This window comes from Salmo salar, chromosome ssa20 (genome assembly GCF_905237065.1).
Source record: "Salmo salar chromosome ssa20, Ssal_v3.1, whole genome shotgun sequence".
In the NCBI taxonomy this organism is placed as follows: domain Eukaryota; kingdom Metazoa; phylum Chordata; class Actinopteri; order Salmoniformes; family Salmonidae; genus Salmo; species Salmo salar.
In genome coordinates, this window is record NC_059461.1 from 54,569,373 (window position 1) to 54,589,920 (window position 20,548).

Sequence of the window (20,548 nt, forward strand, 5' to 3'; positions counted from 1 at the left end):
CTGAAAGGCTCCTTATTGCCAAGGCCATTGTCAGACATATTGTGTTACTAGTCTGTCTTTTTGGTGGCGGCTTTAACACTTCATCTACCAAGTGGATCGGTGGCTGTTCCCGGCCGCCAATCCACCCCTCTGGAGAAGAATGGCTGTCCTCTCCTTGCCCATTATTTTAGCGACTGTATGGGAGGAAGAGAACGCGACACACTACACAACTGCAGATATTGTCTGTCGCCTTTGAACCCCTTAACGAAACGGACTCCTTGATGTTTTAATGAAAGAAACAATTTAGTATTCCGTTTTCTCTTTGGCTGACTTGGCTGAAATCAAGGGGAAAAAAGGCATCTCCTTTAATCTTTTTTATGCTCGGCAGAAGAGGCACCTCATGCATTTAAATGGGGCCATCCCACGGACACACGTGACTTCAAACACATCAATAGGGCTTCAGGTGTAGGGCTGCCATGTTTCAGAGGATAAGTAGAGGCCCGTCCCATCATTCCTGGAGAGCCTCTCCTTTATCCACTTTTCAAGGCTGTAATATAGATGGCCAACCTCTTTAGATGTTATGTATGGAAAATGGAGTGCTGTCCTGGCCACATGCTCTCTGTCTCACCTGGCAACTGGTCTGAAAATATCCTCTCCCCAGCTATGCTTTAATAGGGTCCTGTCACCTATGTCAGGCTGTCTCAGCCCTACAACAGTCCTCAGGTCAGCAGTATGCTCGTTTTGGGCACTCTGCCACTCAACACAGGTCGTTCACACTGTTAGGGCCTTGCTCTCACTCTTATCGTCAACTGTGAAAGAGCTGGCCAATGGTCCAATTTCAGGACTGAAAAGACTTAGGCCCCAGAACTGTGAATAGCTTGTCCTATCAATCATTCACTCCTACAACCCAATAGTAGCTTTTTGTTGAAGGGATCTGTGCTATTGTTGGATTAGTTGACTGATTCTGCTCATTCAGACACACATCTCCCTTCAGCCCATCATATGCACTTTGAGGTTATTTTTGTATAATCAAAAGCGCTATATTATTAATATCACTACAGACGATTAACTTTATTTGAAATGAACAAAATAATGATTATTCTCTGAGGGCTTAAAGGCCCAGTGCAGTCAAAAAAACACACACACACACACACACACACACACACACACACACACACACACACACACACACACACACACACACACACACACACACACACACACACATATATATTCAGTGGCAAGAAAAAGTATGTGAGCCTTTTGGAAATACCTGTATTTCTGCATGAATTGGTCATAAGATTTGATCTGATCTTAGTGTTTTTTGTAGGCAAGGCAGCTCTAACCAACATCTCCAATCTTGTCTCATTGATTGGACTCCAGGTTAGTTGACTCCTGACTCCAATTAGCTTTTGGAGTAGCCATTAGCCTATGGGTTCACATAGTTTTTCCAACCTACACTGTGAATGTTTAAATGATATATTCAATATAGACATGAAAAATACACAATCATTTGTGTGTTATTAGTTTAAGCACACTATGTTTGTCTATTGCTGCGACTTAGATGAAGATCAGATCAAGTTGGATGACCAATCCAGGTAATTCCAAAGTGGTCACATACTTTTTCTTGTCACTGTATATATACAGTGCCAGTAAAAAGTTTGGACACACCTACTCATTCAAGGGTTTTTCTTTACTTTGACTGTTTTTTACATTGTAGAATAATAGTGAATACATCAAAACTATGAAATAACACATATGGAATCTCTGCATGTGTGGTTCCCACCATAAAGCATGGTGGAGGAGGTGTGGGGGTGCTTTGCTGGTGACACTGTCAGTGATTTATTTAGAATGCAAGGCACACTTAACCAGCATGGCGCTTAGTGGAGGGCTATCATTTGTTTTCCAACAGGACAATGATCCAACACACCTCCAGGTGGTGTAAGGGCTATTTGACCAAGATGGAGAGTGATGGAGTGCTGCATCAGGTGACCTGGCCTCCACAATCACCTGACCTCAACCCAATTGAGATGGTTTGGGATGAGTTGGACCGCAGAGTGAAGGAAAGGAAGCCAACAAGTGCTCAGCACATGTGGGAACCCCTTCAAGACTGTTGGAAAAGCATGAAGCTCATGAAGCTGGTTGAGACAATGTCAAGAGTGTGCAAAACTGTCATCAAGGCAAAGGGTGGCTACTTTGAAGAATTTAAAATATAAAATATATTCTGATTTGTTTAACATTTTTTGGTTACTACATGATTCCATATGTGTTATTTCATAGTTTTGATGTCTTCACTATTATTCTACAATATAGAAAATAATCCAAATAAAGAAAAACCCTTGTGTCCAAACTTTTGAATGGTACTGTATGTACAGTTGAAGTCGGAAGTTGACATACACTTAGGTTGTAGTCATTAAAACTCGTTTTTCAACCACTCCACACATTTGTAGGACATCTACTTGGTGCATGACACAAGTAATTTTTCCAACAATTGTTTACAGACAGATTATTTCACTTAAAATTTACTGTGTCACAATTCCAGTGGGTCAGAAGTTTACATACACTAAGTTGACTGTGCCTTTAAACAGCTTGGAAAATTCCAGAAAATGATGTCATGGCTTTAGAAGCTTCTGATAGGCTAATTGACATCATTTGAGTCAATTTGAGGTGTACCTGTGGAGGTATTTCAAGGCCTACCTTCAAACTCAGTGCCTCTTTGCTTGACATCATGGGAAAATCAAAAGAAGTTGGCCAAGACCTCAGAAAACACTATGTAGACCTCTACTAGTCTGGTTCATCCTTGGGAGCAATTTTCAAACGCCTGAAGGTACCACATTCATCTGTACAAACAATAGTACGCAAGTATAAACACCATGGGACCACGCAGCTGTCATACCGCTCAGGAAGGAGACGTGTTCTGTCCCCTAGAGATTAACGTACTTTGGTGCGAAAAGTTCAAATCAATCCCAGAACAACAGCAAAGGACCTTGTGAAGATGCTGGAGGAAACAGGTACAAAAGTATCTATATCCACAGTAAAACGAGTCCTATATCGACATAACCTGAAAGGCCGCTCAGCAAGAAAGAAGCCACTGTTCCAAAACCGCCATAAAAACGTCAGACAACGGTTTGCAACTGCACATGGAGACAAAAATCGTACTTTCTGTAGAAATGTCCTCTGGTCTGATGAAACAAAAATAGAACTGTTTGGCCATAATGACCATCGTTATGTTTGGAGGAAAAGCACAGGGGTGGCAGCATCATGTTGTGGAGGTGCATTTCTGCAGGAGGGACTGGTGCACTTCACAAAATAAATGGTATCATGAGGTAGGAAAATGATGTAGATATATTGAAGAAACATCTCAGGACATCAGTCAGGAAGTTAAATCTAGGTCGCAAATGGGTCTTCCAAATGGACAATGACCCCAAGCATACTTCCAAACTTGTGGCAAAATGGCTTAAGGACAACAAAGTCAAGGTATTGGAGTGGCCATCACAAAGCCCTGACCTCAATCCTATAGAACATTTGTGGGCAGAACTGAAAAAGCGTGTGCAAGCAGGGAGGCCTACAAACCTGACTCAGTTACACCAGCTCTGTCATGAGGAATGGGCCAAAATTCACCCAACTTGTTGTGGGAAACTTGTGGAAGGCTACTCGAAACGTTTGACCCAAGTTAAACAATTTAAAGGCAACGCTACCAAATACTAATTGAGTGTATGTAAACGTCTGACCCACTGGGAATGTGATGAAAGAAATAAAAGCTGAAATAAATCATTCTCTCTGCTATTATTCTGACATTTCACATTCTTACAATGAACTGGTGATCCTAACTGACCTAAGACAGGGAATTCTTACTCGGCTTAAATGTCAGGAATTGTGAAAAACTGAGTTTAAATGTATTTGGCTAAGGTGTTTGTAAACTTCCGACTTCAACTGTGTATATTGGATATATATATAGATATATATATCCACACTATGAGGTTGGAATAATACTGTGAATTTGTGAAAATTATGATAATGCCCTTTTAGTTTAACAGCTGTTTAAAAAGACTGCCTGACATTTCAATTTCTGTTTTGGTAGGATGGAGTTTTGGCCTGCCTGGTGACATCACCAGGCGATTAATTGGTTAATAGACCAATAAGAGAGGGACTGAATGTACAACTGAATGCCTTCAACTGAAATGTGTCTTCCGCATTTAACCCAACACGAGAGTTCCAAACCTCTCTGCCAATAACAGCTAGTTTTTAGTTTTCCCCTACCTACTCAGACCACTCCAGGTCCTAGCAAAATTCTTGCTTGAGAAATTGCTCTTTGCTACGAAGCTATTTAGTTATTTTTTTACAATTTTTATTGAAAACAATCACACTAAAGGTTCTTAATTGTTATGATTTGATATTGAGATAAAAACAGCTGCATTGAATCTTTAACATCCATTGGTGCCTACGTGCCAAGCATAATTGTCATTCCGAAATAGGGTAACACCTGTCATTAAGGATGTTGTTTTGTTGACAGCACAAAATGTTGAATAGATCACTTTGTTTTGAACTTCACTTTGTTTTGACATTCACTTTTGCACTCATAACCACACACACAAAGTGGGGTTAAGTTACGAATACTAATGATCAGTTATGAAAGCTTATAGTTTGAACATTTTTATTGCATTAATGCTGAAGGTCAGAAATATGACCTACAGATGTAGGATCTTAATTTGATCTATCTTTTTTTGCGGAGAATATTCATGCACTTGTACCATGCAAACTTGTACTGTGTTTGAGTTTTAAAAAGGCTTCTAAAGTTTGTCATTTCCACTTTGAAATTTCAGACTTGATTTGCCCTAACGGAAAATGTATCAACCCCCCCCAAAAATCCCTTAAATATAATCCACATAATAATTCACATTTCCTGTTGCTGCACGTTTTTTTTCCCTGCTGTAGCAAACTGGCTCAAATTAAGATCCTACATCTGTAGAATATTATCAGAAAATAGCCTTTTGACTAGCATCCAACGCATATCCAAATATAGTAGACTAGAGAGCTTAGACTCAGCAATGGCATCTGTTATTAGTTAGTGTTTCATTGGCATCTTAGGCATTTTCTAATAAATGTGTTAGTTGACTGCACATACTCAAATAGTTCTCCGTTCTCCAGCTGTCCAGAGGGCCATTTTGTTTGGCCATATTACTGATATAGCATTCCCACACTAAGTCCTCAAGATGTGTGTTCACTATACATTCCCCTATTATAACCTGTAGGCTACAGTACACTTCTTTGGCTGCTCTGAACACTGAGTCTGACACATTGACACAATTTGTCAAGTGTATATCTACAAACTCCTTCTGGAATATACATTGAGTGTACAAAACAGTAGCACATGGTCTTTCCATGACATAGACTGGCCAGGTGATTCCAGGTGAAAGCTATTATCCCTTATTGATGCCACCTTCAATCCACTTCAATCAATGTAGATGAAGGGCAGGAGACAGGTTAAAGAAGGATTTTTAAGCCTCAAGACAATTATGACTGATTATGATTGTGTATGTGTGCCATTCAAAGAGTGAATGGGCAAGACAAAAGATTTACAGTAAGTGCCTTTGAACGGGGTGTGGTAGTAGGTGCCAGGCACACCGGTTTGAGTGTGTGAAGAACTGCAAGGCTGCTCGGTTTTTCCACGCTCAACAGTTTCCTGTGTGTATCAAGAATGGTCCACCCTCCAAAGGACATCAGCCAACTTGACACAACTGTGGTAAGCATTGGAGTCAACATGGGCCAGCATCCCCGTGGAACGCTTTCGACACCTTGTAGAATCCATGCCCCGACGAATTGAGGCTGTTCTGAATATTAGAGAGAGAAAATGCATGTTAAAGGTTTTCCAGGAGTTGTTGTTCTGCCAATATTGTAGACATTTGAGATAATATGTTGTTCCTTTAGGTCTTCTGAGAAATGTTACTGAGAATTCAGTAATGATTATGAGTCATTAGAGGCCTCGGTCTCTCTCTTTCTCCATCTCTCTCTCCCTCCCACTCTCTCTGTAGATATAGACCATCATCATTGTACAATGGTTATTCTGCCATTAGGTGCAGTATGTTAGGAAACTGTCTCTGCATTTATGATATTAGTCTTTTATGGTTTATACATAGATGTGTGAGTGCTGTTGTAAACGACGCACAACTAGCTATAATTACAATACTATACCTCAACAGATGATGTACAATTATTTAATGGAGAGGTTTTCAATGTATTGGTTAGTTATTAGGTGTGCTGGTACATATTGTGTCCGTGCTTGTTATTTCTCCTTTGAGCTGAAAAGCTTTTCAAGTGCACCACTTGGCAGTGGTGTAAAGTTCTTAAGTAAAAACTACATTAAAGTACTACTTACGTCATTTTTTGGGGTATATTTACTTTACTATTTATATTTTTGCCAACTTTTACTTTTACTTCACTACATTCCCCCAAAAAGTTTTGTACTTTTTACTTCCCTGACACCCAAAAGTACTTGTTGACAGGAAAATGGTTGAATTCACACACTTATCAAGAGAACATCCCTGGTCATCCCTTGTTCCTCTGATCTGGTGGACTCACTTAACACAAATGCTTTGTTTGTAAATTATGTCTGAGTGTTGGAGTGTGCCCCTGGTTATCTGTCCAAAAAAAAAAAATGGTGCCGTCTGGTTTGCTTACAATAAGGAACTTGAAATGGTTTATACTTTTTCTTTTACTTTTGATACTTAAGGGCATTTTATCAATTCCATTTACTTTTGATACTTAAGTATATTTAAAACCAAATACATTATACTTATACTCAAGTAGTATTTTACCGGGTGACTTTCACTTTTACTTGAGTCATTTTCTATTAAGGTATCTTTACTTTTACTCAAGTATGAAAATTAAGTACTTTTCCCACCACTGCCACTTGGTAAGTACATGTATGTATGCCTAAGGCATTACAGAGAGGAGCAGGCTAATCCATCCTTACTGAAGGCAGTCGACCAAAACACCTTGGATGTGACTTAGTTAGTTCAGATAGATTTGACACTGGGAGGTTTTCAGATATAGTCAGATATCTCCCTGGTCTCCCAGATACCACAGCTGTTCAGTACTAGCAGTCAGAGTATATTAAGCTCAAGCCAGGCTAATAGTCTGGATAGAAACATCAGTCACTCAGTCAATGCCATTGGGTCTGGGTGAATCTAGTTCAGATTGCTTCTCGTTACATCAAGTTGAAATGGAAATAGAAGAGAACCGCATACTAACCAAGAACTGCATTGTTCTTGTTTGAAAGTCAAGTGCAACTTGGAGTCTGGTGGCCCAATCAATCCTGCTTTAACAGTGTTTATGCAGTCTTTCTGTACAGATTGCTGCCCTAGCTTTCTCATTTCTTATTCAGAGAATTGGAACATCCATTTTGCTATTTTAATTGACCACACAGTAAAAAAATACATGTTTTTGCTGTTACGTAAATATAAAAATGTACGTTTGTTGGCATTAAATAAAAATAAAAAATTACATCGTAACTCAACAGTGGTCTCTTACCAGATGTAAGCACAAACCAAACATATCAAGCAAAACCGTTTGATAGATGTAATATTCAGTTGAACGAAACTTACACCAAATGAAGGGATGGTAAAAGAGGACTTTCAAAGTGGTACCAATAGAAAGGGTGTGGAAACTGAGGTCTTCCATCATTACATTGATCCCAAGCCTTGTAACTCATTACCCTTATAGTGTCAAGACAGTCTATCAACAGGGTTGGGTAGGTCACTTTTTAAATGTAATCCGTTCTACAATGTAGAAAATAGTAAAAATAAAGAAAAACCCTTTAATGAATAGGTATGTCCAAACTTTTGACTGGTACTGTATATATAATTTATAAGTCCAGAAATGGATGTAGCAACTACAGATAGACTTAAAGGGGCAATCTAAAGTGTTCACGTTTGAGCATGTGTCCATTAGGCCTATGGATTTTTTTTAATCTGCATTAATTAGATTGAGCAATAAAAGCCTGAACTTTTATTCCATAGGCTGGGATCTGCACTATGCAGCTGTTGCAAAAGCACATTTTTCACTGGCTGTCCACTGGTTTCAAAAACAATGATTGATAGGCCGTTTAAACTTCTTGAATTCAACCATTATTGGGTTCAAATACACATTTAGATTTGTGAACAGCCATCCAAAACAACCACAATTCGTAAGGCACAAATAGCTAAATGAGAGAGCAGCAGTGTGATTCACATCAATGTGCTATGTAGATATCAATAATAAGTCATCCTTACCTCCAAGTGTTTAAGTTGGATAATCTTTGGATGCCGACAGCAATCGCACCATTGGAAGACATAGCTTGGACTATAGCCTACAAAAGCCTATTCTTGCTCTTTTCCTGCAATCCATCAAACACATTTGGTATATCATCATAGTGGTCTCTGACTTGTGGTCAGACTCACTCAGGTGGAACAAACTTAAACTTGCGCCTTTTTTCAATGCTGATTTGAATGTCATTGAGAAAAGAGAGAAGTGTCAAATATTTTTTTACACAAACATCCTTTCTGAATTTAAAAGTCATCCTCAAAGTAATCATCTAGTTTTTCAAAAGTATATGTAATCTGATAACAATATTTTTGCTGGTAACGTAACGGATTACAGTTACAGTTTTGTTTTTTGTAATCCCTTACATGTAACGGATTACATGTAATCCGTTGCTCCCCAACCCTGTCTGTCAATCAGACTAAATTGAATAAAGTACCTTGATCCCGTTGCTTGTTTAATCCAAATGACTGTAAAGTACAGGGTTTCAAAGGGCTTGTCTCTGGAGAGACAAGCTAATAGTCTTCCCCTCCCATCCCAGCCTGCACTTTACCTAATCCAACATTATTACACAGAACGGAGAGCAATCAAGGGAAATTGATTACCTGCTCTGATTGCTGGTTTGACTGCCAGAATCTGCGTTCTTGGTGCTTTTAGCTGTAGAAATGTTTTGCCAAAGGGGCAGGTGAACATGGCTTCAATCACGACATGGGGCTTGATTCAATCAGATTCCTGCTAGCCGACACACTGCATAGCTGTTTTTATGACAGTTTTATAGGTGGAACTGCATTAGAGCTGTGAAATCCACAAGCGGGTCCAGGCATTATAGCCTACCTATCGTAGATATTTCATTGGCTGCACAGATTTGCATTGGTAAGAAATCGAACACTGGAATGTGGGATGTAATCTACACCTCAATTAGGCTGATAGAATTCCTCATTATTTTGTTTAATGATTTTCAGTTTGAGGGTCGTTATTTATATATAGCCTACACTTTCTCGTTCTTAACTTCTAACGCGAGTGGGATGGTTGTGGCTTCGTGACAATGACCATACGAGTGTCCACTCACAGATTTGAGAGCTCCAACAAAGCGTTATTCACTCACAGATTTGAGAGCTCCAACGAAGCGTTATCCACTCACAGATTTGAGAGCTCCAACGAAGCATTATCCACTCACAGATGTGAGAGCTCCAACGGGTTAGCGCTGAACTGATTGAATCTAGACCATGGTTTGTTATAGGAACCTATAACAACGTTTTTCTATAGTTTTACCTTGAGGGGGGTTGAATGGAGGATTGTTTGTGAGCGTGGCCATTTACGATAATTTGGTAGTTCACATTGACCAGTAAGATTACATGATGATTAGGTTATATTTATCGCCTCAATTGAACTTGGATTGCACTTGAGTTTGTAAGGTGTCCTCCTGATCTTATTGGCATATTTTCCATAGGTTATTAATTAAGACAATTGATCCGAATGGTCAATGCGAACAGTAGCTGTTTGCTAGTCTAGGGAAATAGCCGTCCTTCTCCAGAAATACACTACATATACAAAAGTATGTGGACACCCCTTCAAATGACTGGATTCATTTATTTTAGCCAAACTCGTTGCTGACAGGTGTACAAAATCGAGCACACAGCCATGCAATCTCCATAGACAAACATTGGCAGTAGAATGGCCTTACTGAAGAGCTCAGTAACTTTCAACGTGGACTGGAAACGGGTTCTTTGGAGTCATGAATCACGCTTCACCATCTGGCAGTCCGACGGATGAATCTGGGTTTGGCGGATGCCAGGAGATCGCTACCTGCCCCAATGCATAGTGCCAACTGTCAAGTTTTGTGGAGGAGGAGTAATGGTCTGGGGCTGTTTTTCATGGTTCGGGCTAGGCCCCTTAGTTCCAGTGAAGGGAAATCTTAACGCTACAGCATACAATGACATTCTAGACAATTCTGTGCTTCCAACATTGTGGCAACCGTTTGGGGAAGGCCCTTTCCTGTTTCAGCATGACAATACCCCCATGCACAAAGTGGTTTGTCGAGATCGGAAATGGTTTGTCAAGATCGGTGTGGAAGAACTTGACTGGCCTGCACAGAGCTCTGCCCTCAACCCCATTGAACACCTTTGGGATGAATTCGAACTCCGACTGCGAGCCAGGCCTAATCGCCCAACATCAGTGTCCGAGCTCACTAATGCTCATGTGGTTGAATGGAAGCAAGTCCCCGCAGCAATGTTCCAACTTCTAATGGAAAGCCTTCCCAGAAGATTGGAGGCTGTTTTAGCAGCAAAGGGGGGACCAACTCCATGTTAATGCCCATGATTTTGGAACAAGATATTCGACGAGCAAGTGTCCACATACTTTTGGTCATGTATCGTAACTTTAAGTCATACAGATAAGGGGTGAACTAAAGCACTGCTTTACAGAAAGTTCCATGAATTTGCTGGATGACTGAGAGCTCAAGAGAGCAGGAAGGAGTGTTAAACCCAAGTTCCTCTAAAAAGGAAAGGTCACCGCCAAGAGTTTCTCCTCCAGCCAGCTGTTGTCATCTCCTCTCTTTGTTTTCTTATCATCTCATTCCGTTTTATAAGGTATTAAATCATGATATGTGTTGAATACAAATTGAATCTGGGGTTTTTGGCACGCCGTCCTGAACGATGCGGATGATCGCCAAGGATAAAAGTACACATTGCCTTGAACTGGCAGTACATTTATTCAAGTTTATTTGAGATAAGAATTATAGCTTGTAGAATTTATAAAGAGCAACAATTTTTCACGAGTTGAAGTCCTGCTCATTGGGCGCCAATGCATTTCTCTCTGCTGGGGCTTCGGTTGGCTTGTTAGAAATACTGCCGCTACCTTTTCCCTTCCCATTGTTTTCTCCTTTCAACACAAACACCAATTATTTGTTTGTATGATTTACGAGTCTCTGCCCTTGTGGAAACCTCTCTGCCCTCCACTGGAACATCTCTAAAGAAAAAAAGCTACATTTGAATTAATCAGGGATTTGTCCTCAAGAAGACCTTTATCTGGCCAGCAGGAACTGCCTCCAAATGTCTCTCCACATCCACACAAAGCCTCGCTCAAAAGTGGCTCCAATGGGCATTAGTCTATTTGATATCCTCTCTCCCCTTTGAAAGTTCAGAGAGCTTTAGTTTAGATCATGGAGTGCTGCTGGCGATGATTATGTTGGTGGAGCAGCTACGAGCAGCAGCCCCAGCAGTTCTGCCAGAAGTGCACAATGAAAGGGGCCGAGGCACCCACTGCTCGGTGGCTCTGTGCACCGCAGTATCCTGTTAAAAGTGTGCCATCTCTTTCAGCTCCACAGTGGCAGCCGCTGCAGAAAAAACGCACCCCAAGGTCTCTGATCAAACATGTTGGCATTGCTTTCTTGTTTGTTATTATGAGGAAACTGGCAAACTACAGAGTTTGTTCGTATTTAGTGAAATACTGATTTGTCATAGTGGTAACTCACATTGACACCATGAAGAATTCAAAGGGACTAGGATCAATGAGTCATAGGTTTATGAGCATTGAAAATGTAAGCGTATGTTTACAAAAACAGACAAACTAACGATGAATCAGATCACAAGGCTCTACTTCCCTGTAACAATATTTTCCTAATGACAGAATCTGTTAGGAGGATTTTTTTTAATTAACCGTTTGGTTAATTGTGTCTGTTCTTTTTACTTTTGAATGCTGCCTTACTCAAGCAGACTCACAATGACAGTGTTCAAGAGCGTACTCATGTTTGTATGTGTCATGTCCTCTGGGCTCTTGAAAGAGGAGTGTAGGCTTATGCATGAACACTTTGACCGCAAAAGTCCCAATCCTGAAGACGCCCACTAAATTGATGGTTGCCTCTCCTTTAAAGACCTTGAATGGACAAGATTGCCTGGCTGTCATTCTCACTGTTTCCGCAGTAACAGATTGCCTCTTTGGGTCAAGGTTTGGGGAGGCACCCAGCTGCCCGTTATGAGCTTGTTTGATGTGATTTTATTACATTTCAGAGGTGTCACAACATTCAGGAGGTTGTTCTGTGTCATCTGAAAGGTTCCTGGTTTAACGACCTTTTTTGCACATTGAGGAAAGTAATTGGCAGCTAGTGCTAAAAGCAGAGCTTAGTGCTGCGAGCGCTTTCCGCTGATTATGCTTTAATGATTCAAATTACGGAAACATAATTGCCTCGACAACACTTAGGCCTGTAACATCAGCGGTCCAAATGTCATGTCTGAACGTGGCAGGATGCCGTGGGTGGAGAGACAGAAGGAGCGATCCGCAGAGGTCAGTTGGTATGGTGGTAGAGTCATTCAAAGAGCTCTGAATTACTGGTGTTCAATGAAATACAAACATCTCTGTTTTAACCGGTTGTAACTTTATACCTCACTATGATTTGTTATTGATTTGACTATGGAGTACGTCAAAGTGTGGTGCTCTACTTGATAGCAGGCTAACCCAAAGACTTCTGTTTCGACTTATCGGATACGAAAAGGACTTTCACAAAAAAACTGCTAATAGGAAAAATAACCGATAGAAGGATATTATTTTGTAAGAAGGTCAACGTTCCTGGCATGATGCGCCTGTATTTTACATAAATAGCAAGTATTCTGAACAAAAATATAAACGCAACATGCAACAATTTCAACGATTTTACTGAGTTACAGTTCACATAAGGAAATCAGCCTATTGAAATACATGCATTAGGCCCTAATCTATGGATTTCCCATGACTAGGAATACAGATATGCATCTGTTAAAATAAATAGACCTCATAATGGGCCAATTGTGTTCGTTGTCCGTAGCTTATGCCTGCCCATACCATAACCCCACTGCCACCATGGGGCACTCTGTTCACAACGTTGCCATCAGTAAACCGCTCACCCACACAATGCCATGCACGTGGCATGCAGTTGTGAGGCTGGTTGTACCTACTGCCAAATTCTCTAAAATGACGTTGGAGGCGGCATATGGTAGAGAAATGAACATGACATTTTCTGGCAACAGCTCTGGTGGACATTCCTGCAGTCAGCATGCCAATTGCATGCTCCCTCAAAACTTGAGACATCTGTGGTTGTGTGGCAAAACAGCACACTTTTTAGAGTTGCCTTTTATTGTTCCCAGCACAAGGTGCACCTCTGTAATGATCATGCTGTTTAATCAGCTTCTAGATATGCCACACCTGGGTTATCTTGGCAAAGGAGAAATGCTTACTAACCTGGATGTAAACAAATTTGTTCCCAAATTTCTAGGGAAATAAGCTTTTTGTGTGTATGGAACATTTCTGGAATCTTATTTCAGCTCATGAAACATTGGACTGACACTTTACATGTTGCGTTTATATTTTTGTTCAATGTAGTTTGAGACATTACACAATGCAGGTGTGAGACATTTTTGGCTGGGAAAACCTGTTGTTGTCGTCCTCTCTCTTTCAACTGGAAGGCTCATTTCATGCATAGTACCTTGAAATGGTTGTACGTGCGTGTGTGCATGTGCCAGGCAGAGTGCGATAGTGAGAATCTTAATCGGTTACCAAGCTAATTCTGTTCTATTTTCTGTGCGTGTCTCTCTCTCTGTCCATCATTTTCAGCTAAAGATGAGTCATAGCTAGATTAAAAGGCTGTGGCTTGAAAGTAAACACATTGATCAGGACATCTGTGACACTGGAGGTACGGCTGGGTTTCTTTACACTTCTCTGAGGTTCACCATTCTGGGACTTTGATCATCGCTACCTCCCTGGGTGGTTTGGCTCGTCAGGAATCCAGGAAAAGCCTGAAGCTGACTGTCAGGTTATATTATCACATGGATTTCTTATACAGGAAGCTCCTTCTAATGATGTTGTAGTTTCTCATGCTTCCAAGGCTTTGAAGTTTTATTATCAAAGTTGAAACATAGGTTAATGTATTTGCCTGATACATTTGTATTTGCGTGATACATCTGTTTTCCACTTTTTTTCTAGGATCACTTGATCTTTAGGATATAATAAGCTGACTCAAAATGTGATTATGTTGATGAGGTTGGAAAGAAAAAATATTTACAATAATTTGAAGAAATGTGGAAAATGCTCAAATAAAAAATGAAGGAAAGAAATGTTAAAAGGTGATACTGCTTTTCTCAGCCTGTAGATGAAATCATTGATGTGTTTCTTGAAAGGCAAAATAAATGTTTTGGCAGAAGCTAAAGCTACGATTTGATCCCATCTAACCAGGAATGGCAAATTATTTCTCTAGGCTTCGTGTGTAAGATCGACCTCACACAATCCCTTGTACGTCGCTTTAGAATCCTGGGCAGCCAGGGAAAGAGTTTTTCAAAGAACTGCCCTTTCAAATATTGTTCCTTGAAGGCTGACCCATGACTAAGATTGCAATCCTTGCTGGGAGCTATAGCCACTATGTTGAAATGGTTTAGAGTTTAGACTCTTTATTCATTTGACTCATGAACCGCCTCGACTATTTCTGTTTAGAACGTGACAGGGTTATCTGTCTGGGAGCTGTTGTTTTCTCTCAAACTAATTTTTATCTGTGCGACTGGCCTGGTTTGGATTAATGCTCGGGTCCTCATTCAGCCAATCAGAGCATTGATATTTCCAGCCCGCTTCTTTGAGAAAAAGCTATTGGATTCCCTGTCACTTCAATCCTTCCCTTATCGAAAAACACATCTTCACTTTCTGTGGTCATTTGACTCACGCAATAACTCTGTATGGCTTCATTTAATGTTGTTTGGCAATAAAATAGCTATGTTGTCAGATGTCATTAAAGGGACAGGCTGTACTGGCCAAGGAGAGGGAATCTAGAGGAGAGTATAAAGCATCAGCTAAGGGATGTTGCATGGTCAGTATCAGTATAAAAACAGATCTTTTGGGCGGAGGACAAATCCAGAGGCACACTGATGTATTGATTATTCCTCTGTCATATTTGACAACATATAGAACATGTTTCCCATGTTGTCAAGTATCAAACGGGATGGCAACTACAAGTTTGACTCACCTTGACTGCAACACGGCTTATTTTAGGTGACATGAGAATGCTATAGAACATATTTATTATACCTGAGAGCGGTATATGGACATATGCGGTATATGCGCATTTGTAAGCATTGAGCTACTTGTTCAACTTCTACAATAAAATGTTTCTGTATTACTCTCTATGTATTTTGCCCCATTCATCATTTACAAGTCATTGATCAATAGTTTCTAGCAAAGATATGCGTATACAACACCTCGCCTCCGTCCACCCATAGTTTTGAAATTCACAATGATGTCTGTATGCCCTCTCTGTGCACTCAGATTGATTACAATTGAATTGCTGACCAATGTGAAAATGGAGTGCACCTCGCTTTCTTAATTTGTCAGAGCAGTTTTATCTGAGTAATACGTTCCCTGTTTTATTTGTTTAGGTGCAGAGTAAATCAGAATTGAGAGGTAGAAGGCCGATTAAACATTACATTCAGATGACAAACGTTCGGCTTTCTTTGAACATCAGTCAAAGTCATGCACCTAGCGTTTCAGTTAATTTAATCTTTTGGTGGGTAATGGATTGGGTTGAGGTACAGAAACTCTTTTCCATTTGAAGTTGCTTCTCAACTTTCCTTTTCTTGTTGAATTAACATTGCAATACTTTTGAATTCAAACTTTTGCATTCATCAATACTGAACAATGGACATGTAGCCTATTCCACAGCAATAAACGTATTGTAAAGAATTATGTTCATGCCACAGCCGTTTGCGTAATGTTGTTGATAATTGCTCATGTTGACATTTGACATGTAGACACAATTTAGCAGGATTTGAATATTTCATAAACCGTACACTTCATTCACTGTAATACTACACTGTGGTTCCTATTCTTGCCTTCGAAAATCCATTACACAGTTCTTAGGAAGACTCGAGCCCTACCACAGAAAATGCTTCTACTTATATTAGAACAATGTATGTCTGTTTTTACAGCCACTATATCTACTTTAGATGAAATGTTACTCTCCATGTTTTTACTACTACATTAATAAACAATGACCAATGGCACTTTCTCTTGCAGTTCCGGCAAACATTTACAAAGTTTCGGAAGACATCACCGTGAACGAAGGCAGCAACGTGACATTGAGTTGTCTAGCCAATGGGAGGCCAGATCCATCAATCACCTGGCGACTGCTCAATCCATCAGGTAAGAGCCAATAAGCACCCAGAAGCATTTCACTCTTATCAAAGGGCAGCATTTCGTCATTGTTGCTTATCACTGTATATCTGTGTTCTCAGACATGAAGGGGAGGGATGAGGTTGGGAGTTGGGCGAGGGTTCCTGTGTTTAAAATGAAACGTGGTATTCGCCCTTGTTTCTCCATGTTTTAGGATTATTTGATGTGCAGTCCTCCAGTCAATTCTTTAGGTTACGTTTATTTCAGGGATACAGGATGCTTATTATTTCTGAGAGAGAGAGAAAGAGAGTGAAAGAGAGACAGAGAAAGATAGTAGACTTGAAGAGAGGGAGAGTAATGATGTCCCGTTGCTTAATGTTGTTGTCTCCATGTGGATGTGGTCAACACGGTCGGTTTGCGCTCGTTCCCCAAAGGTAGTGATCATCTCATGGAGTTGTGCCTGCCTGAAGAACACCTACACATTACTGAGACACACCTGCTGCTTCTCACACTCCCCTTTCATTCAAACACAGAACTGGATGATTTGACAATGCAATGTCTTTCAAGTGAAAGCCCTTCTAACGGATTGTAATAATGAAACCATTATGTTGTTGTGGTTGCTCTAAATCGAACCCTTACAGCCAATTATCCCAGGAATTTTATTTTCCAATACTCCATTTTGAAATCGTAATGTTTCGCTATCAAACTGCAGCTCAAACCATTGTGGTGCATACATTTTTTTTTTTTTTACTTTTAGTGTAGTGATGTATAGCCATTGATTATTTAAGAAGATAACTTATAAATGCCTAATGAGCTTAGTTTAACTGTTGGGCCCTTTTAGAACTCAAAATATAAGCTTGTTTTTCTCCATTGTTTGTCAACAATGTATTTTGTAAGCAAACACTGCATAGCTTCAAAACATGGTTAAAACTATCATTTTGATGTCGTCGATGGCTCTGTCTATGATTTTGATAGTGGTTACAAACAGATCATTATTTTAACATTGGAATGTTTGCTTCTAATAAAAAGCAGACGCAATGGAAAAGTAGAAAAACACGCAGTCCCCACTTTTCCATCAGAGTCAAGATTGATATTATTCTTTCAGACTTGTCAGATTGACAGAGGAGTGCCTCTTCATTATTCTAGCAGAGTATAACAGAGAGCACAATTGAAACATAACACGACTTAAAATGATGTATTGGATGAAAGAACTGTCATTTTCTATTTCAGCTCTCCCTGCATGGTCTGGGATCTCCACTATTCGCTTCCCAGAGTTCCAGACAGAAATCATGACATTAGTCTGTTGTCTCCCTCCCAAATTCTAGCCCTTCACCTATTTTCCTTCCTGAAAAGATGCAGATATGGGGACAATGCAGGCTTAGCAATAGTATGTGCTATTTATTCAGATATTTTAGAGATGTACACATTGTACACACATTGGGATTGGAAGTAAGAAAGTGTCAGCTATTGTATTTTATGCCAATAATTGTATTCATTGAGGACGTGGGATGTTGTTGTCCCTGATATTGACTGGGAAGCAGAACATTGCTGGGCTCACTGTGTGTGGGGATGTGATCAATAGAGCAAGGCGCACAGTGTCCGTTCTCTCTGGGCATGTGCTCTGCCTCAGTGTGTCTCCACCCCACCCAATGTTTATTTCTGAAGTGTATCTGTAAAGGTCACAGGCGGGGGTGGAGGGCACCACACTGAAAATGCTGCGAAGAAAGTGGAACTCTTGGTAAAGCAAGGAATCTTTCAGTGCACGCTTCCCGGACCACCAAAATGGAAGTCAGACAAGTATGAAATATACATGCCCTTTTGGTGCTCCTCATATTACACGCTTTGGGCTAGGGGAAGCCACTCACAGACATCGGTGGTACATGGCTTTTTGAGGGGAAAAGCAATGTTTTTGAGGGGTATGTTTAAGTATGCGAATAAGAGATCTCATTAAACGTGTGATCACTCACATCATTGGATAATTCAAGAACTGAGCGCAGTTAATTAATGTTAAATTATGCATTTGATGTTCCCGCCCCTGATATAATGCCTTTTGGCACTCATTTAATGCTGCAGGGGTATAGCCAGGATCATCCTCCGCTCTACTGATGAGAACTCACACACCTGGACAAGCAGGGATGATGGCCTCCCAACATCAAGACTTATTCTTGCACATTAATTGTTCTTGCAAATTGGTTTACATCTTGTGGTGTACTTTGTTGAGGAGAAATATACTTGATACGATTGGGATGTGTTGTTGTCTCACCTAGCTATCTTAAGATGAATGCGCTAATTCTATGTCACTCTTGATAAGAGCGCCTGCTAAATGACTAAAATGTCAAATGTACTGCACATTAGTAGACATCTAGTCAAACCAATGAACCATTATGCTCAGACAGGGATGTTAAAATCAGATTAGATTCAAATGATTTCTAAAACAACATCCTAGCCGTTAAATAAGAATGTTCTCCCCATACTACTCTGAAACCAGCCATGCTCCAGTGTGGACTGGCCATAGGGAAATTCTGGCAAATACCAGATGGGCTGGTCCATCTTTGACACAGTGGGCCTGTATTAATAGTTGCTGTTTTTTAACAAAATTATAATTATTTGGATAGTTATGGGAGACTCGGGCCGGTGTGGGGGGCCTTGAGGGAAACAATGGGCCGGTGTGGGGGGCCTTGAGGGAAACAATGGGCCGGTGTGGGGGGCCTTGAGGGAAACAATGGGCCGGTGTGGGGGGCCTTGAGGGAAACAATGGGCCGGTGTGGGGGGCCTTGAGGGAAACAATGGGCCGGTGTGGGGGGCCTTGAGGGAAACAATGGGCCGGTGTGGGGGGCCTTGAGGGAAACAATGGGCCGGTGTGTTAGAGATGCCCGGATCTATTTCTGGTCAAAGTCTGTCCCTGCCATTCTCTATACTATGAGTGACTTGGACTAGGTCTCAACAATACACCACTCATCCCTGTCCACCACAGCTCAGCATGCTACACACTCCAGAGTCCCCACCTCTGTCAGCCCTGAGATTGAAGTCGAGAACTTCCCAGAACTAGTCACACAATCCCAAGGTCCCTGACTTGCATGTTCATGGAAGGCTCACTGCTCCTCCGTGCTCAGTGCAGGAAACAGGCAGTGCCTTGCTGACATTCTCCAGGCTGTCCCTGAGAAGGCTGTGAACTGTGAGATGTGACAGGCCCTTGTCAGGGTGGCTCAGGTTCAGCCCTGGCAGCGTGTGTGACACATGTAGAGGGCTGCTCGTGGGAGGGGATTAAGTGCTCCCCCCAGGGATCAGAGACAGAGAGAGAGCTCCACATCTGGCACTGCAGCTGATCCCAGACCTGTCCACTGTCACTGAAGGTTTATCCTGTCACACACACACACACACACCATTAGCACCACCCAGCCACACTGAGTAAAAAGAGGCACACTTGTTGTTCTGTGACTCTCTCCCATCATCACTCTCAGCTCCCCCTCCAGGCCTTTGTGACCACAACGTGGTGCATCATGGGATGTGCTAAGGGTGATGTGACCTGAGTGTCCTTGGTCAACACAAAGAGCGTGTCCCAAGGCAACTCTATTTGACCAATCCATAAAGACTCAGGAAATTAGAAGCCATGCTGGAATAATGTGTAGTCTATGATTCGATAAAATAGATTTGTTTATCTGATGTGCTGATCAGCATGATACGGCAAGCCTGCACTAATGGGAATGATATCTGTAAAATGGTTTTGAGCTTTTAGGTTTTTATCTAAGAGTGGTCTTTCACTGAGGTGAAAATGTTTCCCTAAAGACCTCGGTATATGTAAGCATGGGGTTGTTTTCATTTAGGTTGGCCCTATAACTGCTGATGTGACCAAAATAATGATTAAGATGGGTGGTGCTTCAGCTCAGTCATTTGTTCATTATCTTCCCACTAAGAGTCTTAAAGAACAGGCTGGGCTAATTATGTATTGACCCCTCATCATCTAAATCAGACAATGGCCTGACGAAAAGATTGACTCCATGGGTTTGGGAAAGATAAAGCCGAGCGTTTTTCCATTTGACAACACATAAAAAGTAGCGGAGACAAAAGAAAATAAATGTTGCAGAGCCATTTTGGACCCTTCTCCCCAAGTTCTCCTCAAATCAACTGCTTAACATAAATTAGTATTCAC

General features: G+C 40.9%; 1 protein-coding gene across 5 annotated transcripts in view; it reads left to right on the forward strand.

The window, feature by feature from the left end:
* Positions 1-20,548, forward strand: part of LOC106580806 (limbic system-associated membrane protein) — a 1,288,197-nt gene that overhangs the window by 1,251,063 nt on the left and 16,586 nt on the right. For all 5 annotated transcript variants that reach the window (XM_014162260.2, XM_014162258.2, XM_014162259.2 and 2 more), the window contains one exon: positions 16,303-16,428. In XM_014162260.2, the coding sequence (XP_014017735.1) occupies positions 16,303-16,428 (126 nt within the window). The remainder of the gene's footprint in view (positions 1-16,302; positions 16,429-20,548) is intronic.